The 21542-nt window shown below is 54.4% G+C and overlaps 3 protein-coding genes across 5 annotated transcripts; 1 reads left to right on the top strand and 2 right to left on the bottom strand.

The window, feature by feature from the left end:
- Positions 1-12: 12 nt before the first annotated feature.
- Positions 13-15937, top strand: TK1 (thymidine kinase 1). 2 transcript variants are annotated; one of them, XM_033182408.1, is made up of 7 exons: positions 19-318; positions 429-460; positions 2014-2124; positions 4493-4586; positions 14404-14493; positions 14854-14973; positions 15079-15937. In XM_033182408.1, the coding sequence occupies exons 1-7, from the start codon at positions 253-255 to the stop codon at positions 15268-15270; spliced, it is 705 nt and encodes a 234-aa protein (XP_033038299.1). In that variant the 5' UTR covers positions 19-252; the 3' UTR covers positions 15271-15937. The 2 variants fall into 2 exon arrangements, with proteins under 2 accessions (XP_033038298.1, XP_033038299.1); XM_033182407.1 differs by having other exon boundaries at positions 13-318; positions 14854-15937.
- On the bottom strand, positions 10121-10675 carry LOC117066767 (U6 snRNA-associated Sm-like protein LSm5). The gene has a single exon (XM_033182410.1). It carries the CDS (start codon positions 10636-10638, stop codon positions 10363-10365), a length of 276 nt encoding a protein of 91 aa, XP_033038301.1. The 5' UTR covers positions 10639-10675; the 3' UTR covers positions 10121-10362.
- A 1391-nt stretch (positions 15938-17328) lies between the features above and the next one.
- On the bottom strand, positions 17329-21506 carry SYNGR2 (synaptogyrin 2). 2 transcript variants are annotated; one of them, XM_033182402.1, is made up of 4 exons: positions 21338-21506; positions 19021-19258; positions 18404-18543; positions 17329-18306 (listed from the first exon to the last, which is right to left on the bottom strand). In XM_033182402.1, exons 1-4 carry the CDS (start codon positions 21434-21436, stop codon positions 18109-18111), a joined length of 675 nt encoding a protein of 224 aa, XP_033038293.1. In that variant the 5' UTR covers positions 21437-21506; the 3' UTR covers positions 17329-18108. The 2 variants fall into 2 exon arrangements, with proteins under 2 accessions (XP_033038293.1, XP_033038294.1); XM_033182403.1 differs by lacking the exon at positions 18404-18543.
- Positions 21507-21542: the final 36 nt, after the last annotated feature.

The following is a 21542-nucleotide window of genomic DNA, read 5'->3' as shown; positions in this document are numbered from 1 at the left end:
CCACGTCCATCCCCCTGATTACTGGGCCCTCCCAGTCCCTGGGCGCACTTCCCGGATCCCTCCCACGATGGGGCGGGCTGTGGTCAAATCTCCCGCCTGGTCGGAGGCCGGGCGCTGATTGGCCCCAGGGCAGCGGGACCGACTCGTGATTGGCCAGCACGCCGTGGTTTAAAGCGGGTGGCGCGGGAACCAGGGGCTTACTGCGGGACCGCGGCGGAGAACCCTTGGATCCGTGAACTTCCCGGAGGCGCCATGAGTTGCATTAACCTGCCCACCGTGCTGCCCGGCTCCCCTAGCAAGACCCGGGGGCAGATCCAGGTGCAGGGGTCAGCCCTGCGCGTGACTGGGGATGAGGGGGTCGTGGAGATAGCCTGTGCCCCGGCATCCGCGCAGGGCGGGCCCCCAAATGACCTCATCTTCTCTCCTAGGTGATTCTCGGGCCGATGTTCTCAGGAAAAAGGTAATGGCTTCGCGGGGCTGGGGTGGATCTCCTTCTCCGGGGACCCCTGTCCCTTCCCTTCCCCTAGAAGGACCAGCACAGCTTCCCACAGCTCCCGCCCGGGATTCTCCTCCTCCCTTGAATTCCGTCCAGGAGGAAGTCTCCGCCCCCTTCTGCCCCGGCCAAGCCCCTCCTCCTGTGTGGACGCCACACCTTCCTGGAGCTGGTCACAGCTGGTTACAGCTTAGCACTCCTCCCCACCAAGTCCTCTGAGAAGGTGGCAACCAATTGTGTCCACTGTGGGCCAGGCCTTTTTGTACACCCCTATTCAATGTGGCTGTTTCCTTATAAGGCCAAGGAAACGCAGTCGCTCTCTGCACCAAGGAGTCTGAAGCCGTGGAGCCTCTGCTCTCCTGAGGTGACAGAACCATTCCCTGACCCAGGTGGGGCTAGTGAGTGAGTTTCCTGAGTAAACTACCCACCCACCATTCTTTTTGTTTTGTTTTGTTCTTGTAGAGATAGGATCTTTCTTTGTTGCCCAGGCTGGTCTCGAACTCCTGGGCTCAAGCAGTTCTCTCACCTCAGCCTCCCAAGTAGCTGGGACTACAGGCGTGCACCCCCCACCCAGCTAATTTTATTTTATTTTTGTAGAGCTGGGGTCTTGCTATGTTGCCCAAGCTGGTCTTGAACTCCTGGTCTCAAGCAGTCCTCCTGCTTCGGCCTCCCAAAGTGCTGGGATTACAGACATTAGCCACCATGCCCTGCCCCAACATTTTATGGCCCTGGGGATCACTTCAGCTCAAACTCCTTGCTCAGGATGATGAGGCTCAGATTTGGACTTCTTGGACGCAGAAGCAAGTGCTTTTGACACTGCACACAAAGGTTTTCTGAAATTAATTTAGAGAAGCTCTATGCTGGGCGCGGTGGCCCACGCCTTTAATCCCAGCACTTTGGATTGCTGAGGTGCATTGATCACTTGAGGTTAGGAGTTTGAGACCACCCTGGTCAATATGGTGAAACCACCTCTCTACTGAAAAAAAATACAAAAATTATCTGGGCGTGGTGGGAGGCTCCTGTAATCCCAGCTACTCGGGAGGTTGAGGCAGGAGAATCTCTTGAACCCCGAAGGCAGGGGTTGCAATGAGCTGAGATTGCGCTACTGCACTCTAACCTAGGCGACATAGCGAGACTCCATCTCAAAAAAAAGAAAGAAAAGAAAAAAGAAAAGCTCTGAACTCTGGGAACAACTCTGGAATGAGGTTATTTGGAATGCAGTCGCAGGTCCCGCTCTACATGTAGCCTTTGCCTCTGCCTTCCCCACTACATCCTGGAGAAGGTTACTCCTCCCACACTTCCTGGGACCACCTGAGTACCGTTCCTGGACCTCTTCCCCATAGAGAATTCTGACTTCCAACCCTCTTTGTAGGGATATTATACCCTGCCTGCTCTGCCCTGCTCTTTTCTGGCTGTGGTGGGCTCAGTCTGCATAACACTAGGGGCAATGAGGAGCCAGGCTTAGTGGGGAGGGTTCTCCTCCCGCTGTGGACCTCACCTGACCCTCTCTCCTCTTGCAGCACAGAGTTGATGAGACGTGTCCGTCGCTTCCAGATTGCTCAATACAAGTGCCTGGTGATCAAGTATGCCAAAGACACTCGCTACAGCAGCAGCTTCTGCACACATGACCGGTCAGTCCCTGCCCCTTGCAGTCCTGTCCAGTGGAAAATCACAAGGCACAGGACACACTGTTAGAACTCTCTTTAGTGGGGACGGTTAATCACGCTGACCCAGCATCGAACGATTCAAATCAGCACACTTTCCAAGGTGCTCGGCAAGGCAGTGCACACTCTCCATTCCCTGGGCTGGAGCCAGTGGTTCTCCACTGTGGGTGATTTTGCCCCCAGGCTCCATTTGACAATGTCTGAAGAAGTTTCTAGTTGTTGCAACTGGAGAGGGGAGGGGATGCTACTGGGCTTTAATGTGTAGAGGTCAGGGACACTGCTGCTAAGGGTCCTGTGGTGCACAGGACGGCCCCCATGCAAGAATGAGCTGACCCCAAATGTCAGGAACCTGCCAACGTTCAGAAACTCTGCTGTAGGGATTCAGCTTCACACAGGCTGCAAACTGGTTTGATTTGGCCTGCACACAGATTTTTGTTTAATTTTTTAGTTGTCCATTGTTGGCTGGGTCCTGGTCACCTGGCAGCCTTCACGCTGCCTCTTTTTATGTGTAGCTATTTGAGATCACTGGACATTTCCACCTGCAACCTCAGGTTGGGAGTTAAATTCACTTCCTTGGCAGCAGATGTGGGCCTGATGTTTCTGAGCCTGAGACGCTTTGCTTGGTCCTCTGGACTTGTCCACCTGGGCACCCAGTGGCAAAGCCATGCTGTGCCACACATTATAGAGCTTGCAACCACAGAGCCCTTGCTGGGACCTGTATCTGAGAGTTGCTACAGCTGTGCAGAGAATGGATCCACCTGGCATGTGGCCTTCGGTGGGAGCTGAGGGGCTCCTGAAGCCAGACGGTGGTGGAGTGGAGGGTGCTTGGGGCTTGGAGTGGTGTGTGGGGATTTAACCGTATTTCCTGGCCATGCTGTCTGATGTAGGTCATTTACTTTTCCAAATTTGCTTCCTCATTCCTAAGATGCGATGTCCACAGCACAGGGTGGTGTTACACCTGGCGGGGACAGGGAAAGCAGAGGTCACTCTGTTCCAGCTGTTGGAAGTGTAACTTCTGGAGTCAGTCAGATCCAGGATTAAATATGAGCTCTGCCTGTGTGTCACAAGTCATTTCTAACACGGGTCACAGAGGCCAAGGCTGGGCCCGCAGCATTGACAGCTCCAGAGAGGATGCCCTTGCAGGGCCCACAGCTGGCCTCCCACCTGCCTCACTTTGTCTTCCTCTGTTTAGGGAGGGAAGAGGGAATTTAAAATGCACAAAATACTGTTTCACACGTTTTTTCCAGAACTTGAAGTAGGATTAGAGCAAGGTAATAACGAAACAATAGTTGTCAAATGTTTTTTTGTTTGTTTGTTGTTTGTTTTTGAGACAGGGTCTCTCTCTGTCACCCAGGCTGGAGTGCAGTGGTTCAATCATAGCTTACTATTATGTGACCCCAAACCCTTGGGCTCAAGTGATCCTCCCACCTCAGCCCCCTGAGTAGGCGGGACTACAGGTGCACACCACCACACACAGCTGATTTTTAGATTTTTTGTCACATAGTATCTCGCTGGTCTCGACCTAGGCTGGTCTTGAACTCCTGAGTTCAAATGAACCTCCCGTCTTGGCCTCCCCGAAGTGCTAAGATTACAGGTATGAGCTGCTGTGTCTGGCCAGAATACAGGATTTTAAAAATTTATATTTTGTAACATAATTGATATAAAGACAAATATAACCCAGGCCCAGTTCTAGTTATTCATTCTTCTGAATTTTAAAAGGAAACTTGGCTGACCCCTAATGCTATCATGGGCCCTGGTAACTGATGAAGTTGGCCTTGTCTGCCGAACAGTGGAAGAGTTTTTAGTCTCATTGAGCTTTGTATTGGACATTACTAATTTCTAATCCAAAACATCAAGTGAAGTGGCTTGTATAAATAACTGGTTTTCCTCTGGGAGGCTAAGGCGGGTGGATCACTTAAAAGTTAGGAGTTTGAGACCAGCCTGGCCAACATGGTGAAACCCCATCTCTGCTAAAAATGCAAAAAGTAGCTGGGTGTGATGGTGTGTGCCTGTAGTCCCAGCTACTCTTGAGGCTGAGGTGGGAGAATCGCTTGAACCCCTTGAGAATTGGGAGGTGGAGATTGCAGCGAGCCGAGATGGCGCCACTGCACTCCAGCCTGGGCGACAGAGCAAGACTTTGTCTCAAAAAAAAATAAATAACTGGTTTTCTGAACGAGGGCCTTTCCCATAGGTGCTAACTTCTCAAAGCCTGGCTGGGTGAACACTGAGCCTGCTTTGCAGGTAGCGGGTGGTCGCGACAGTGCCATTCCCTGGCCTCTGCATTCTGGCTTCTGGCCTCCCTGTGCCTGCTCACCCTCTGGCTTTCTCTTCCCAGGAACACCATGGAGGCGCTGCCCGCCTGCCTGCTCCGAGACGCGGCCCAGGAGGCCCTGGGCGTGGCTGTCATAGGCATCGACGAGGGGCAGTTTGTAAGTCGGCTTGTCCTGGTACCACTCTTCCTGACAGCTCCTGCTCTGTCCTCCGTTTTCTGCCGCTGACTTGGAGGTTATCTGATCTTTTAGTAAAATAACAAGGTTAAATAGCTACAACTAGTGTTGGAATACCCTCTGAAGGCCCCCTTCTAGTTTCCCTGTCATAGTCATGTAGAATTCGTTTTACCCTTTTATTTTTTTGAGACGGAGTTTCACTCTTGTTGCCCAGGCTGGAGGGCAATGGTGCCATCTCACTGCAAACTTCGCTTCCCGGGTTCAAGCAATTCTGTCTTGTCTCGGCCTCGCAAGTAGCTGCGATTACAGGCATGCGCCAGCACGCCCGGCTAATTTTATATTTTTAGTAGAGATGGGGTTTCTTCATGTTGGTCAAGCTGGTCTCAAACTCCCAACCTCGGGTGATCCGCACCCCCCTCAGACTCCCAAAGCCCTGGGATTACAGGTGTGACTTACGGCACCTGGCCATTTTACCTTTATAAAAAATATATATCTATTTACTGGCAAGATACAGTGACTCACACCTGTAATCTCCGCCTTTGGGAGGCTAAGGTGGACAGATCACTTGAGCTCAGGAGTTGGAGACTCACCTGGGCAACATAATAAAACTCCATCTCTCCAAAAAAAAAAAAATCGCCAGTCATAGCGGCGCACACTCAGAAGGCTGAGGCAGAAGGATGGAGCCTGGGAGATTGAGGCTACAGTGAGTAGTGATAGTGCCACTGCACTCCAGCCTGGGCGACAAGGCCAGACCCTGTCTCAAAAAAAAAAAAAAAGGGAGGTGGGGAGTAGTGTTTGGTTTGCCTCATGGTTTCTTTTGCTTGTTTCTTATACGTTTATTTTCTTGTTGTTGGAGTACATTTTTTAGTAGTTTTTGCAGCCAGGATGTATAGATGGGAAGCTGCCAGGCTTTGTATAGAAATCTTTCTTTTGTCCTCTAGGTTTTTTTTTTTTTTTTTTTGAGACGGAGTCTCGCTCTGCTGCCCAGGCTGGAGTGCAGTGGCCGGATCTCAGCTCACTGCAAGCTCCGCCTCCCGGGTTCACGCCATTCTCCTGCCTCAGCCTCCCGAGTAGCTGGGACTACAGGCGCCCACCACCTCGCCTGGCTAGTTTTTTGTATTTTTTAGTAGAGACGGGGTTTCACCGTGTTAGCCAGGATGGTCTCGATCTCCTGACCTCGTGATCTGCCCGTCTCGGCCTCCTAAAGTGCTGGGATTACAGGCTTGAGCCACCGCACCCGGCTTGTCCTCTAGTTTAAGCTGGGCAGCAAGGGATAGGTTGATTTTGTGTAGTTTTGTTTTTTTTTTTTTTTTTTGAGACAGAGTCTTACTCTGTCACCCAGGCTGGAGTGCAATGAATGGCATGATCTCAGCTCACTGCAACCTCTGCCTCCCGGATTCAAGCATTTCTCCCACCTCAGCCTCCCAAGTAGCTGGGATTACAGGCACCCACCATCGTGTGTGGCTAAGGCTGGTCTTGAACTCCTGACCTCAGGTGATCCACCCGCCTTGGCTTCCCAAAGTGTTGTGATTACAGGCGTGAGCCACCACCCCCAGCCTTTTTTATGAGATGGAGTGTCTTGCTCTGTTGCCCTGGTTGGAGTGTATTGACATGATTTTAGCTCACAGCAATTTCCGCCTTCTGGGTTCAAGCAATTATCCTGCCTCAGCCTTCTGAGTAGCTGCAATCACAGGTGTGCACCACCATGCCCAGCTCATTTTTGTATTTTTAGTAGAGATGGGGTTTCCCCCTGTTGGCCAGGCTGGTCTGGAACTCCTGACCTCAGGTGATCCACCTGCCTCGGCCTCCCAAATTGCTGGGATTACAGGTGTGAGCCACCACGCCCAGCCTTGATCTTGTTGCTTTGAAGAGTAGCAGCGCTGGCCGTTGTGTTTTTGCTCAGGGGAAGGCTGCCATCTCTCTAATGTTACCTCTGGTCGGGTATTCTAGCTGTTCTCTCTCAGCACAATGAGTCTAGGGTAAGCTTTGTTTTCGTTTATCCTGCTTTATAGCTGGTGTGCCTTTTCATTTCTGGGGAAGGAATGAAGCCATTATCACTTCAGGTATTTCTCTCCTCATCCCTCTCTGAGGTGTTCTGGGTTCCATCTTGCAAAGTGTGTTTTGTTTCAATGACTATTTTTATATCTGCTGCTCTAATTCATCATCCTCCGTTTTGACAAGTTACTGTTGGGTTATTTTTAAATTTATGCTGTTCCTTCCGTTATGTTTCTGAAAATTTTTTCTTAGACTTTTCCAGATTTTTCTATTTCCTCAGGAACACATTCTGCAGTTGAGTTTCTGGGTTATTTTCTGTTATCTTAGTTTTTCTTTCTCTGCTTTGGAGTTTTTTATTTTTGTTAGTTTATCACCAATGAATGAAACCGAAACTGTCTCTGAGGGCTCAGCAGACTTGACCTCTTAGGTACTTTTAGGGTTGCCTTGAAGTACACAATGTGATGGTTTGATATAAACATAACAGGAATTTATTTCTCGCTCACAGACCCCTACGTGGTTCCAAGCCGGTTGATGGGGAGGCCGCCCACGAGGCGGCTTAGGTCACCCTGGCTGGCTGTATACAGACACGGAAGGGGAGAGACATGGCGGAGCCCCATGGTGTGAGGTTTTCATGGGCCAGGCCAGAAGCTGCAAATGTCACCTCTGCTGATCTTTCAAAGACTAGAACCTGGGCACAGGGCCACTTATACGTTTAGTATACGTAGTCCAGTTCTCTTTTTGTTTGTTTTTGAAACAGAGTCTCGCTCTGTGGCCCAGGCTGGAGTGCAGTGGCGCAACCTCCATCTCCCAGGTTCAAGTGATTCTCCCGCCTCAGCCTCCCGAGTAGCTGGGATTACAGGCTCCTGCCACCATGCCCAGCTAATCTTTTGTATTTTTAGTAGAGACGGGGTTTTGCCATGTTGACCAGGGTGGTCTCGAACTCCTGACCTCAGGTGATCCTTCTGCCTCAGCCTCCCAAAGTGCTGGGATTACAGGCGTGAGCCACCGCGCCTGGCCACACTTAGTCTAGTTCTATACCCTGGACTGTACATTTAGTCTAATTCTACACCCTGGAGGAAGAATACATGAGTTTGTTGGTGAGTACTTTGAGATCTCCAGCCACCTTGCTTCCCAACACAGAGCCAGGCTGCTCCCGCTGGAATACCCTGCCCGGACATCACAGGGCCTGTACCCCCCGCAGGCCAGTCCTGCCTTCCTGGTTCTGTTCTTGCCCGACATTCTGTATGAGTCACAGATGCAAATTCCATTCCCATGGGGAGGCTGACGTGCCCTTCCCCTGAGCGGGGCATCTGCCCTGTGGAGTTGAGGGACTCACTCCAGGCTGCCAGTGTCCGCTCTGGGTTCCCGACCACCTGGCAGCTGGCATCTCCCTGCCTGGGTGTGCCCATTCAGTTTCTGACCTTCAGAGGTGCGCCTCTGAGCACCCCCCTGCCTCTGCGTACAGGGAGACATTGTTGTTGCTGCCCTGTGGTTGAGGGACTCCAGGTGAGAAAGTGAGCCCAGGCTGGGAACAGGGCTGCAGCTGTTCTCTTTTGTTGTCAAACTGGCCTCGGAATGCATCCACGGATTTTGCATCAGCTTTGGGGACATGGCCCTCTCAAAACAAGGAAGCTTCACCTTTGGCAAGGCTCTCCCTCCTTCTGACCTGCCGCTGTGAGTGGTTCAATAGCTCTGTTCTCCTGGCTCTGTAAACCTTGTTGACAGAGGCTGACCCAGACCTTCCAGGCACAAACCTTTCCCTTCTCCTTCCTCCTTCCTTCACATCCAAATCCCCCGAGTCAGGAGCCAGTGTATTAAGTCCTGTCCCCTGTTCAGCCTGTAGGAGGGATTTCTCAGTCTACTTCCTCCCTGGCCAGCAAGTAAAACTTGAGTTCATTCAGTGAGTATTTATTACACCCTATCCAGACATCAGCGTTCTGCCCTGGCCTCTGTGTGCCCTTGTTCTCTTCAAGAAGTTCAGGGTCACCAGCCTGACCAACATGGAGAAACCCCGTCTCTACTAAGAATACAAAAATTAGCCGGGCGTGGTGGCGCATGCCTGTAATCCCAGCTACTCGGGAGGCTGAGGCAGGAGAATCGCTTGAACCCGGGAGGTGGAGGTTGTGGTGAGCCGAGATTGCACCACTGCACTCCAACCTGGGCAACAACAAGAGCAAAACTCTGTCTTAAAAAAAAAAAAAAAAAAAGGCCGGGCGCGGTGGCTCAAGCCTGTAATCCCAGCACTTTGGGAGGCCGAGACGGGTGGATCACGAGGTCAGGAGATCGAGACCATCCTGGCTAACACTGTGAAACCCCGTCTCTACTAGAAAATACAAAAGACTAGCCGGGCGAGGTGGCGGGCACCTGTAGTCCCAGCTACTTGGGAGGCTGAGGCAGGAGAATGGAGTAAACCCGGAAGGCAGAGCTTGCAGTGAGCTGAGATCCGGCCACTGCACTCCAGCCTGGGCGACAGAGCGAGACTCCGTCTCAAAAAAAAAAAAAAAAAAGGAAGTTCAGGGTCTTCCCATTGCAAGCAGTTCTAGATCAAGGAGAGGGGTTCCCAGCACGGGACCCAGCAGAAGGACTGTCCTTTGTTCCTTCATCGTCTACCTGGACAGTGGCTGAAGCCCGGCCTAACCTGCCTTGTTCCTGTTTTCTGGGTCAGCAGGGAAAGCCTTTCACAGAGTAGCCACCGTGCCATCCTGAGGAAGGCCCTGGGTCAGAAGCTTCTGTGCTGCTTTGTACCCCGGGAGAGACGCAGAGGTGCTCACACTGGTTTGTAGAAACTGTTGGCATCCAAGAGAGGTTCACCTGGAAAACCTGAAGCTACTAGCTGGGGGTGCTGTGCTTCAGATGCTGGTGGTGGGTGGGAACCCTGGCCCCAGCGCCACCCCCACGTGCTCATCAGCGGCTGCACAGCGTGTGGCGGGCTTGCAGAGTTGCTTTGCAATAGTAGGAGCTCTGATTTATTTTTTTAAACTTTTTTTCTGGCTGGGCACAGTGGCTCACGCCTGTAATCCCAGCACTTTGGAAGGCCGAGGCGGGTGGATCACTTGAGGTCAGGAGTTTGAGACCAGCCGGGCCAACATAGTGAGACCCCATCTCTACTAAAAATACAAAAATTAGCCAGGCGTGGTGGCACCCACCTGTCATTCCAGCTACTTGGGAGGCTGAGGCATAAGAATTGCTTGAACCTGGGAGGCAGAGGTTGCAGTGCGCCAAGATCATGCCACTGCATTCCAGCCTGGATGACAGTATGACTCTGTCTCAAAAAAAGAAACCTTTTGTGTTTTCTGTTCTGCTACACAAGTAACCCAGGTTGAGTATTCCTTATCCTAAATGCCTGGGACCAGAAGTGTTTCGGATTTCAGGTTTTGGAATATTTGCATGTTCATAATATAATGAGACCTTGGGAATGAGCCCCAAGTGTAAACACAAAATCCATTTATGTTTTATAGACATCTTATGCACATAGCCTGAGAGTAATTTTATGTATTTTGTAATTCGGGCGTGAGCCACAGTTTTTTTTTTTTTTTTTAACCAAAAACACCTTTATTTTCGTCTCCAAAGAAGAAGCTCTTTTCTTCTTTTTCCAGGATAATTATGATTAACTTACAAAAATGGGTACACATCTTCAAAGCACTTCCCTTTAACGGGAAACTTAGCTTTATGGGATTTAAACATTAGAAGGTGGGGAAAAAAAATTCCATTTTCTTGTCATTAAAAGACAAAACAGAATCTAGCATAAGTCAAGGAAATTCATTCACACTTCAGGTCCTTCTCCTCCAGGAACCAGCATTGTTATATTATTTCCATTTAGCAAAATCTGATCTAATTTAGTAATCCTTCTTCCTTCTGGTGTGATTTCAAACTCAGTGACATCTTCCAGTACCATATTGACAAAGTCATCAAATCCTAGAAGAGTACCAACAATTTCCTTATCACTCTTCATCACAATGTGAATTCTTGATCCTATACATTTGTCCACAAGCTCTAACGGCAGCAGCTGTGACGGGTTGGTAGTAGCGTTAGCCGCCATGGCTACGCCGGAAGTGGCCTGCCTTCATCGACCGAGCCACAGTTTTGACAGTGACCTGTCCCATGAGGTCAGGTGTGGAATTTTCCACCTGTGGTGGGCGCTTGAAAAGTTTCAGATTTTGGAGTCCTTCGGGTTAGAGATGTGCAACCTATAATAAATTTAATCTGGCCGGGCGCAGTGGCTCACGCCTGTAATCCCAGCACTTTGGGAGGCCAAGGCGGGCAGATCACGAGGTCAGGAGATCCAGACCATCCTGGCTAACACAGTGAAACCCCGTCTCTACTAAAAGTACAAAAAATTAGCCAGGTGTGGTGGTGGGCTCCTGTAGTCCCAGCTACTCTGGAGGCTGAGGCAGGAGAATGGCATGAACCCGGGACGGGGAGCTTGCAGTGAGCCAAGATCGCGCCACTGCACTCCAGCCTGGGCGACAGAGCAAGACTCCATCTCAAAAAAAGCAAGTTCATAATTTATATAAGTTACCACAGCCCAAGTCTCCTAAGCCAGAGACCACTAAGAACACCCCTTGAGCTGAACAACTCTGGTTTGTTTGTTTATGTAGAGACAGGCTCTCTGTGTTGCTCAGGCTCAACTGCAATGGCGTGATCTCAGCTCATTGCAACTTCTGCCTCCTGGGTTCAAGCAATTCTTGTGCCTCAGCCTCTCAAGTAGCTGGGATTACAGGCATGCGTTGCCACGCCCAGCTAATTTTTGTATTTTTAGTAGAGAAGGGATTTCACCATGTTGGCCAGGCTGGTCTCGAACTCCTGACCTCAGGTGATCTGCCCGCCTTGGCCTCCCAAAGTGCTGGGATTACAGGTGTGAGCTACTGCACCTGGCCAAAGTTTTATTTCACATGTACTCTTTATTTCCTGGGACTGCCATAGCACAGTAGCACAGGCTGGGAAAGGGAGCAACAGAGACATCCTCTCGCAGCTTCGGAGGCTGGAAGTCCAAGATCAAGGTGTTGGCAGGGCTGGTTCCTTCTCAGGGCTGCAAGGGAGGGACTGTTCCTTGCTTGTAGGTGGTGTCTTCTCCCTGTCTTCATGTTGTTCTCCTTCTGTGTGTGTCTGTGTCCAGGTTTCCCTTTTTATTTTTAAACTTTTTGTTTGTTTTTATTTTTTGAGACAAAGTATCACTCTGTCACCCAGGCTAGAGTACAATGGCACGATCTTGGCTCACTGCAGCCTTCACCTCCTGGGTTCAAGCAATTCTGCCTCAGCCTCCTGAGTAGCTAGGATTACAGGCATGCGCCCCCAGGCCCGCCTCATTTTTGTATTTTTAGTAGAGACGGGATTTAATCCTTGGCCAGGCTGGTCTCGAACTTCTGACCTCAGGTGATCTATCCACCTTGGCCTCCCAAAGTGCTGGGATTACAGTTATGAGCCACTGTGATTTCCCTTTTTATAAGGACACTAGTCATTGGATTAGAAGCCACCCCGATCACTCCACTTTGTAAGACCTTATCTCCAAATGAGGTCACATTCACAGATATTCTGGGTTAGGACATCAGCATATGAATTTGGCGGGGTGGGGGACACAATTCAAACCATAACGTCCCCTAAACACAAGGGACAAAACCACCAACAGCAACAGCATGACTGCCAGGGCCCACTTTGAAACGTCCCAAACAACTCGGATACCTCCATCTTTATCTCCAAGGCCCCTGGTTGCCCAGGGACCTCTGCTGGGGTTAGGGTTTAATGCTTACCTGGGAGAGGGGTGGCGTCTGCACCGGACGGGGGAGGAAGTGCCAGGTGGAGTGGGGGCTGAGGACCTTCCTCCGTCCTGAAACCCTGATGTGGGAGAGTGTGGGGTTTGCTTTCTACCCTCATGTGGAGGGTTATGGAGCAAGGTTCTCAACTCTTCCCCTCTCGATTCCCACCCAGGGGACATTTCACAACAACTAGAAACAATTTTTGTCACAACTGGGGGATGGGAGGCATGCTCCTGGCATCTATCTAATGGGTGGGGGCAAGGGATGCAGCTAACACTCTACAGTGCACAGGACATGGCGAGATCCAGCCTCAAATGGCAACGATGGCAGCATCAGCCCTCCAGGGGGCGAGCCCCTGGTGCAGGAGGTGTGCTGGCCCACAGCTCCTTGCAGGCTGGGAGCTGAATTTTTGTGACATGTGATGAGTCCTCAGAGAAAAAGAGGGAATGAGTGCATGGCGGGGAGGGGCCCCGGCGTGCTGGAGTCTCTAGATTTCCTTCTCCAGAGGCCCCTGCAGTCAGCTGAGCACAATCAGTCACGTAGGGCTTTGCTTGGATCCAACTGGAATTTTTCAAGCCACCCCTTAGTCCTTGCCTTGCTAAGCCCTCACGTCCCAATAACCTCAAACCTCAGTACCTGGCTGAGAAAGCCTGAGTGGCCCCGAGAGAGAGACCCTGCACCCAAGGACAAGGACATCCCCACTTCACCCAACCCAGAGGCCAGTCTGGACATATGAACTCAGCCAGCTAAGAGTGATATGATTGATTGATGAGAATCACCAAAGCACTTGCCAGAGTTTGAGCTTCTCCCTGGGCCAAAGTGACGTTTGATTTACGCAGTAAATGTGCTGTGTGCAGGCCCGATACTTAGAAGGCTGTGCTGTGTCATCCTGCTCTGTAAATGGCCAGTAGGACCCCTGCCCCTTCTCAAAGCACATTACCTGTTTAAAAAGGGGGAGGCAAGAGCACAAAATACCCACCTATTCACCAAAGAGCGTGTATATAACTTAGGGTCTTCCATCCTTAAACAACAGGACCTGGCTGGGTGCGGCGTCTCACGCCTGTAATCCCTGCACTTTGGGAAGCCGAGGAGGGCGGATCATGAGGTCAGGAGTTTGAGACCAGCCTGACCAACATGGTGAAACCCCGTCTCTACTAAAAATACAAAAATCAGCTGGGCATGGTAGTAGGCGCCTGTAATCCCAGCTACTCAGGAGGGTGAGGCAGGAGAATCGCTTGAACTCGGGAAGCGGAGGTTGCAGTGAGTCGAGATCACACCACTGCCCTCCAGCCTGGGCGAAAGAGTGAAACTCATCTCAAAAAAAAAAAAAACAGGGCCGGGCGCGGTGGCTCAAGCCTGTAATCCCAGCACTTTGGGAGGCCGAGACGGGCGGATCACGAGGTCAGGAGATCGAGACCATCCTGGCTAACATGGTGAAACCCCGTCTCTACTAAAAATACAAAAAACTAGCCGGGCGACGTGGCGGGCGCCTGTAGTCCCAGCTACTCGGGAGGCTGAGGCAGGAGAATGGCGTGAACCCGGGAGGCGGAGCTTGCAGTGAGCCGAGATCCGGCCACTGCACTCCAGCCTGGGCGGCAGAGCGAGACTCCGTCTCAAAAAACAAAACAAAACAAAAAAAAAAAAACAGAACCTTCCTCTTAGTAAAGAGGAAACAGGTTCAGAGACGTTAATTCATTGCCAAGGTCACACAGAAAATGGGTCCAACGGAGAGCAGTGTCCGAGCTCAAGGCAGCAGGCCTTTGTCCGCTGCAGCGTTAAATAGCACAGTCGGCGTGGAAGTCCGACGCTGAGTCCCGGGGACTTGGACTTGGAGCGGAAGCTGGCTGCAGGGGGAAAGGGCTGCGCCGTTGTGGATATGCCTGTCATCTGCTGGGAGGGCACACAGAGGGACACAGTCCCCCAGGCTGTGGAGCCTCGTGGGAGAGTTGCTCCAGGCCAAAGGGCCGGAGTTGTCAGATCTGGCAGCATCTTCGCTGGGGATCCAGGGAGCTGCTGCGGAAGCTCACGCTTTCTCCACCTGTCCTTTCCAGTTCCCTGACATCGTGGAGTTCTGCGAGGCCATGGCCAACGCTGGGAAGACTGTAATTGTGGCTGCACTGGATGGAACATTCCAGAGGAAGGTAAGGCGTCTGATCCAGGTCTGGAGCTGGGATCCAGGAGGGGAAGGGGTTTCTGGGTGGGTACACAGACACCAGCTCTGGGTGACCAGGGCTCAGCCACCACAGGGGTGTGGCCGACCTGCTCAGACCAGGCCTTGTCTGAGCCCAGGGACTCCGCGGTCTGTGCAAACTGGTTCCATCTGTCTGGCAGGTGCTTTGAATCAGCAGAGGGACAGAGCTGGGCATGGTGCTCTGGGGGTTAGGAGAAGGACTAAGGTCAGAGAAAACTCCTGGCTTTAGTGCTTGTGAATCAGAGGATTTAAAAGAAAAACCCGCCTGGTGAGGTGGCTGAGCGCCTGCTGTCTTTCCATGGGAGCACAGCCATTCGGGACCATCCTCAACCTGGTGCCGCTGGCCGAGAGCGTGGTGAAGCTGACCGCAGTGTGCATGGAGTGCTTCCGGGAAGCCGCCTATACCAAGAGGCTGGGCACAGAGAAGGAGGTAGCTCCACCTGCCTTCCCTGCCTTCCCTGCGGGCCGGCGGGGTGGGGGTGTGGCTCTGCCTCCTTCCTGTCCTGGCCCTTCACCTGTCCTCTGTCCCTGCCAGGTCGAGGTGATTGGGGGAGCAGACAAGTACCACTCTGTGTGTCGGCTCTGCTACTTCAAGAAGGCCTTAGGCCAGCCTGCTGGGCCGGACAACAAAGAGAACTGCCCAGTGCCAGGAAAGCCAGGGGAGGCCGTGGCTGCCAGGAAGCTCTTTGCCCCACAGCAGATTCTACAATGCAGCCCCACCAACTGAGAGGCCTGCGAGGGCCGCCCGCTCCCTTCCTGCCGCCGCTGCCTAGCGGACACTGCCCCACATGGTGCCTGGCCACTCCAGGAGGAAGTTGGGAGGCGTGGAGGGTGACCACACCTTGGCCTTCTGGGAAGTCTTTGTGTGGCTGCCCCACCTGCCACATACTCCCTCCTCTCCTACCCACTGGCCTGCTTAAAGCTTCCCTCTCGACTGCTGGGACGATCACCCAGGCTGGAGCTGGCCACGCTTGGTGGCCTGGGATCCGGCACACTCCCCCTCCTTTGGGTGAGGGACAGAGCCACACGCTGTTGACATAAGCCTGCTTCTTCCTCTCTGCGGCTTTCACTGCTGAGTTTCTGTTCTTCCTGGGAAGCCTGCACCAGCACCTTTGAGCCTTGGGCCACACTGAGGCTTAGGCCCTTCTTCCTGGGACCGGCTCCCGCCCTCCTCTGAGGATGGCCCGGACTCACGCCCTCTTGCTTCCTTTTGGGCTCAAAGCCCTTCCTACCTCTGGTGATGGTTTCCACAGGAACAACAGCATCTTTCACCAAGATGGGTGGCACCAACCTTGCTGGGACTTGGATCCCAGGGGCTTACCTCTTCAAGTGGGGAGACAGGGCAGGGTCCATGCCTCTGCTGTAGTGTATGAAATTAACTAATTCAAAATTCACTGATTGGTGGATGCACATTTCTCTTTAACCTGGGTTTCCCCGGGTCTCATGGACAGCTTCAGCTTGATTTGGGTGGGGATTTTCTTCCAGATCTTTTTGTTTTCTTTTGAGACAGGGTCTCACTCTGTTGCCCAGGCTGGAGTGCAGTGGTGCAATCCCTGCTCACTGCAGCCTCTGCTTCCCCAGTTCAAGTGATTCTCCCCCATTAGCCTCCCAAGTAGCCGGTATTACAGGCATGTACCACCACACCTGGCTAATTTTTGTATTTTTAGTAGAGATGAGGTTTCACCATGTTGGCCAGGCTGGTCTTGAACTCCCAGCCTCAAGTGATCCGCCTGCCTCGGCCTCCCAAAGTGCTGGGATTACAGGCGTGAGCCATGCGCCTGGCCCCCAGATCTTTTTGTAGTAATACTGATGTCTTAACCACGACCCTCTAACTGAGAAATGGTCATGGGACGTGTCCTAAGAGGAACATCATCTGCTTCCTGTCTGGGCCAGAGTCAGGACAAAAACGGTGTACAGAGGAGCCCGGGCCCAGTTGGAAGGATGAGGCACTGTCCTGTCCCGGGGCCTGCAAGGTCAGGTTTTGTTTGGTAATTGAGGAGTCAAGAAGACATCTCTCAGCTGTGCCTCAGAGATGGGCTGTTGGCAGCTCACTTGGGGGCAAGCATCACTGGGGTAAGGTGTGGACTTGGTGCTGTGCCTGAGTGTGCCCTGCGCAGACAGGGTCACCGCTCCCAGGGCCTCCCCAGCCTCCCTCTCCCCTTCGCTAGTGATGTCCCAAGCCAAAGCCATCGGGTGAGGCTGGGAGCAGCACCCTGTTAGTTTGTACTGGGGAGTTTTAAACAATCGGGACTTGCTGATGACAGCTCCGTCACTGCTCAAAAGAGGAAGCCAGGAGTTGCTTCAGGGCCCTGACCTCTTCCAGAGATGGGCCTAATCTCCGAGGGGCGGGCTGGATGGCCAAGGCCACTCCCTGCTGTGTCCCAGGAAGGCTGCAGAGGTGCTGACCCTGGAGTAAGGTAGAAACCTGGTCTTACCCATGGCACCCCTCATTCAGTGCTGGGAAAGGTTACGGGGAAGGGGCGTTCACTGGCAACTCCCAGGTACCCCCACCCCAACTCTAGGAAGGGAGCAGCAGGACCCTGGCACTGCAGGCCAGAAAAATCTTGTTTACAGGCTGAGCACAGTTACTATTTTAAGATGATGAAAGGCTTGTGCGGAATGCGACCCCAGATAGAGGGAAGGGGGCCAGCCAGGCAGGCTGGAGGGGGCGGACTGCCACTGCCTTGTTCCAAATACAAGTTCCATAAAGCCAGCCCCTAAGGGTGCAGCACCCAGAGTGGAGTCTTCCTCCAACCCCTAGGCTGTGGCTCAACCAATGACTGGAGACTGAATGAGAAAACATTTATTCTGTCTCCAAACAGCATCCCAGGGCCGGGCATCTCCCCCAAGGCTTTATAATACATTCGGCACAGACAGTCTGGGAGCCATGGAGCACCCCTGCCCTCCCCATGCTACCTAAGTTAACAACTGCAGAATATTTACATAAAGCTGGGTGTTGTCAGGCAAAGGCCTTCCCTGCTGCCAGGGGTGGGAGCAAGGAGGAAGTGCTGTGAGCACCAGCCCCGCCTCACGCCACGGGAGGCAGTCCAGAGGCCACCGGCACAGGGTGGCGGCCCCCAGATCATACAGCAGTGGGCACAGCGGAAGCAAACCTGAGTGAGGACACAAGAGCCTGGTCCAGCTCCGCTGCACAGGGCAGGTGTGATGGCCCCCACGAGTCTTTGGCAGAGAACGCTGATAACAGCGGCTCCCACAGCCTGACCCGGGCCAGGGGAAGCTGAGGCACTTGTCAGCAGCACATGGGTGCCTGCTGGCTTCCAGCCACTCCAGGTGGGGCTGGAGTCATTAAAAGCAAGGAAAAACACTAGCTAAAAACCCTTTCCTAAAAGTGCCCTGGAGGAGTGAGTGGCGGACTGAAGCCCTCCAGGCACAGGCACTGTTGGCTCTGCCAGCCCCCGCTAGGCTGGGAGGCTCTGCAGCTGGGTGTCAGCTGCACGGGGTAGAACAGGCGAAAGACGGGAGCTGGCAGTTTCAGGAGGCTCATGGGAAAGTCCAGGGCAGAGGGGAGGGCCCTCTGTGTTCCCCTTCCCACCCTAACTGCTACTCAGTACACAGGGGGCGGCTGGTAGCCCTCGGTGGTCTCCGCATTCTGGGTGAAGGGAGGCTGTTGGTAGTTGTCCACAGATGCACCTGGGTAGGAGGCATAGGCAGTGTTGGGGTCCGGGGTGGGGTCGACGTAGTTCTGGATGAAGTCGTCCACGCCAGCCTTGTAGCGCTGGTAGGCCAGGGAGGCCAGCACACCCTGCAGGGAGAGCACAGAGGGGTACAGGTGGGTGGGGGACCCCACCTTCTACCACCCTTTACCCAAGACCCCAAGAACCGGCCCCTGGCCGTCCTACCCAGGAGAAGATGGAAAAGAAGCTGAAGGTGATGGCTGCCCTCGCAGAGTCGGCCCCCACCAGCACATCCTTCGGGTCGGTGGCCGCCCACTGGTTGGTGAGGAAGCAGAAACCAACAAACCACAGGAAGGTCCAGAGAGCTGGGGGAGGACGGGTGGGGTGTCAGTTCCATGGAAAGGGAGGGGCTTTCCAGGACTCTGGGAGGGGACGGGGCAGGTAGGGCAGGGCCTAGGCAGGGACCTTCCGGGAGCCTCCACAATATGGAGGGGAGGACTTGGAAGCCGGGCTGGGATCCACCTCCAAAGTTCCCCGCACTCGGGCCTTGGCATGGTGGGTCCCAGCAGACAGCCTAGGGGACAAAAGGGGCAGAGGCAAAGCCCATCTGTTCGGGTGTGCTGGGGGTCCACTCAGCTTCTAGCTACCCCAGGCAGGGCTGGGGCCATTCAAGCAAGGAGAAACACTAGCTGAAAACCCTTTCCTAAAAATGCCCTGGAGAAGTGAGCTGCTCCCTGCCGCTCCCAGAGAGGCCGAGGCCCCCCAGCTGCGGAACCCCAGAGTTAATGCGTCCCCTTCCTAGTCACCTCCCAAGATCAAATGGAGGTGCCACAGGCAGATACCTGAGAAGAGCAGGTCCCCAATGACCAGGTACTTGCGGTCAGTGGCATTGCTGATCTGGGGGAAATATGCGTCGATCACCAAGAAGAAGGCCGAGGCCAGGAAGGCCAGCACCCCGATGGCACTGCCATAGCGGCAGGCATCCTCATTGTGGTTGAATACGCAGTACATCTGCTTAGACTTGTGGGTGTTGCTGTAGCCCTCGCCATAGATGCAGGAGAACACGATCAAGGCGAAGACCTGCCGGGAGGGGAGGACCTGGTAGGGCTGGTGGCCGCCTGAGGGGCACACACAGCGGGGACCTCAATGGGGTACAGACACAGGCCTCTCCCACCACTGCTGCCCCCTTTTGGGTTTTTGTTGTTGTTTTCTGAGATGGAGTCTTGCTCTTGTTGCCCAGCCTGGAGTGCAAGGGTGCGATCTGGGCTCACTGCATTTTCTGCCTCCTGGGTTCCAGCAATTCTGCCTCAGCCGCCCTAGTAGCTGGGATTACAGGTGCCCTCCACCACACCTGCTAATTTTTGTATTTTTAGTAGAGATAGCGTTTCACCATATTGGCCAGGCTGGTCTGGAACTCCAGACTTCAAGTGATCAGCCCTCCTCGGCCTCCCAAAGTGCTGGGATTACAGGCATGAGCCACCTCGCCTGGCCTGTTGTCCCCTTTTGGAGGCTGGCATGTTAGCCCCTCCAAACTTTGCGGAGGTGAGCTGATGAGCAAAGTGCTTCCTGGTGCATCCCAGGATTAGAATCTGCAGGCACCAGGGGGCCTGCCCCTGGGAATCCTGGACTGGGGACGGGTGGGGAATGGGCAGGGACCTCCTAGGTAGGGGCTGCTCCTGCCCCAGCTGCCTGCCTGCAGGAATCATTCTGTTTAGGTACCTGATGGATGAAGAGCAGTCCTTCCACCCCCAGCCCAACCTCATCTTGAAAGAGGTTTAAACAAGACAGGCCACCAAGTCACAGAGTCCCCGTCACCTTCAGCCCAAGTCACTTCTATAGCGTCCAGCCTCTGCCTGAACACCTTGGTGAAGGCGGACAGGCCCTCTTGGGAAGGCCATTCCGGCGCCCCCATGTGTTCACCTCCTGGAACCCCCTCTAACCCCTCCCTGGTTGAGCCTGGCCAGCTTTCTCCACACAAGGACTTCTAGCCTCTGTGGCATCCTGGTCCCTCCCAGTCTGTCTCCCAACCCGCAAAGGGCCCTGCATGCACAGGGGCCTAACTCAGGCCTGTGGATACAGCTTTGAACTCAGACCCCTGGAGGACCCAGGGTGGGTGTAGGGGGGCTCCAGCCCCTTGGGAAGAGCCCCATGCCACCTCCCTAAACTTCAAGGCCACCACCCATGCTTGCTCCACCTCAGCAGATGTGGGACAGGTCTCTGGGCATAAGGCTCCCTCTAGGATGGTCCCAGGCCTCTCCCCTGCCAGTCCTGCCCTGCCCTCCCAGGGAGCTCCCTACAGGGCTCTGGAGCTGGCAGTCACAGGCCCCGCCCCCAGCTAGAAATGAAGCCGGACCTCCGGGATGATGGGAGCAGGGTGCCCATCCAGGACTCCTGGCACTGCCATCCCGACCCACTGGGCACCTGATTCTTGGACACAGCCCAGGACAGAGGTGGTCAGACCCCACAGCCTGGCTGGGAGCGGGTGTAGGCGCCCTGGGGGACCTCAGAAGGCATGGTCTGGGCACAGCAGGTCCACCTCCGCCTGCCCCCTCATGACACCCTCTCCAGCTTTCAGGGCTGGCTGTCCAAGCACAGGCCCCCCCAACACATAAAACCTGGTTTTGGAGGTATTGCCCAGCTTATTGAGAGGGGGTACATCTTAGGGTCCCTCAACTTCGGGATGGGAAGGCGGACCCGTGGCCTGCCCCGAGTGGGAAACAGACCCTGTTTCATGGCGTTGGGTTGCCCCCCGCCCCCTCCCTTATCCCACGTGGCTTCAGAAAGCCCAGTCCCGGTGAACTCCACAAGCTGGGAGTCGCGGCGTGCGGGCCACCTGTCCGGGAGCTGCCCCCAAACTCCTCCCACTGCCAGCGAGGCAGGGGCCCGCTCCCTGCGGAGCCTCGGGACACCCCACGTCGGGGCGCGGGGCTGGGGGTGGGGTGGGGTGGGTGTCGGGACCCGGGACTGGGAGGGGACAGTGGGACAGACTGTAGAGGGCAGGAAGGTGGGGCCCGGGACGCTGGAGGCCGGCCCCGCTCGCCGCCAGGCCCCGGACGCCGCCGCCGCCGCCACCTGTCGCGCTCGTGGGCCAGGGTCCCGCCGGGCCTGGCGGCGGGGGGAGTTCCCCGGGGTGTCCCGGCCCGCCCTCCCCGGGCTCACCAAGCACACGGCGCGCGCCACCACCTGCGGCTGCGTCAGGAAGCGCCGCAGGTCGAAGGAGCCGCCCGCCTTGGCCGCGCCGTAGGCCCCGCTCTCCATGTCGCCGTCGCCGTCCCCGCCGCCGCCGCCGCGGAACGCTGAGGAACCTGCCCGGCGCCCCGCCCCGCTCCACCCGCCGGGGGCGTGGCCAGGCACCGCTAGGGAC

Source organism: Trachypithecus francoisi, unplaced genomic scaffold, assembly GCF_009764315.1.
Source record: "Trachypithecus francoisi isolate TF-2019V2 unplaced genomic scaffold, Tfra_2.0 Lachesis_group20, whole genome shotgun sequence".
Classification (NCBI taxonomy): domain Eukaryota; kingdom Metazoa; phylum Chordata; class Mammalia; order Primates; family Cercopithecidae; genus Trachypithecus; species Trachypithecus francoisi.
This window is presented reverse-complemented; position numbering and strand designations above follow the sequence as displayed.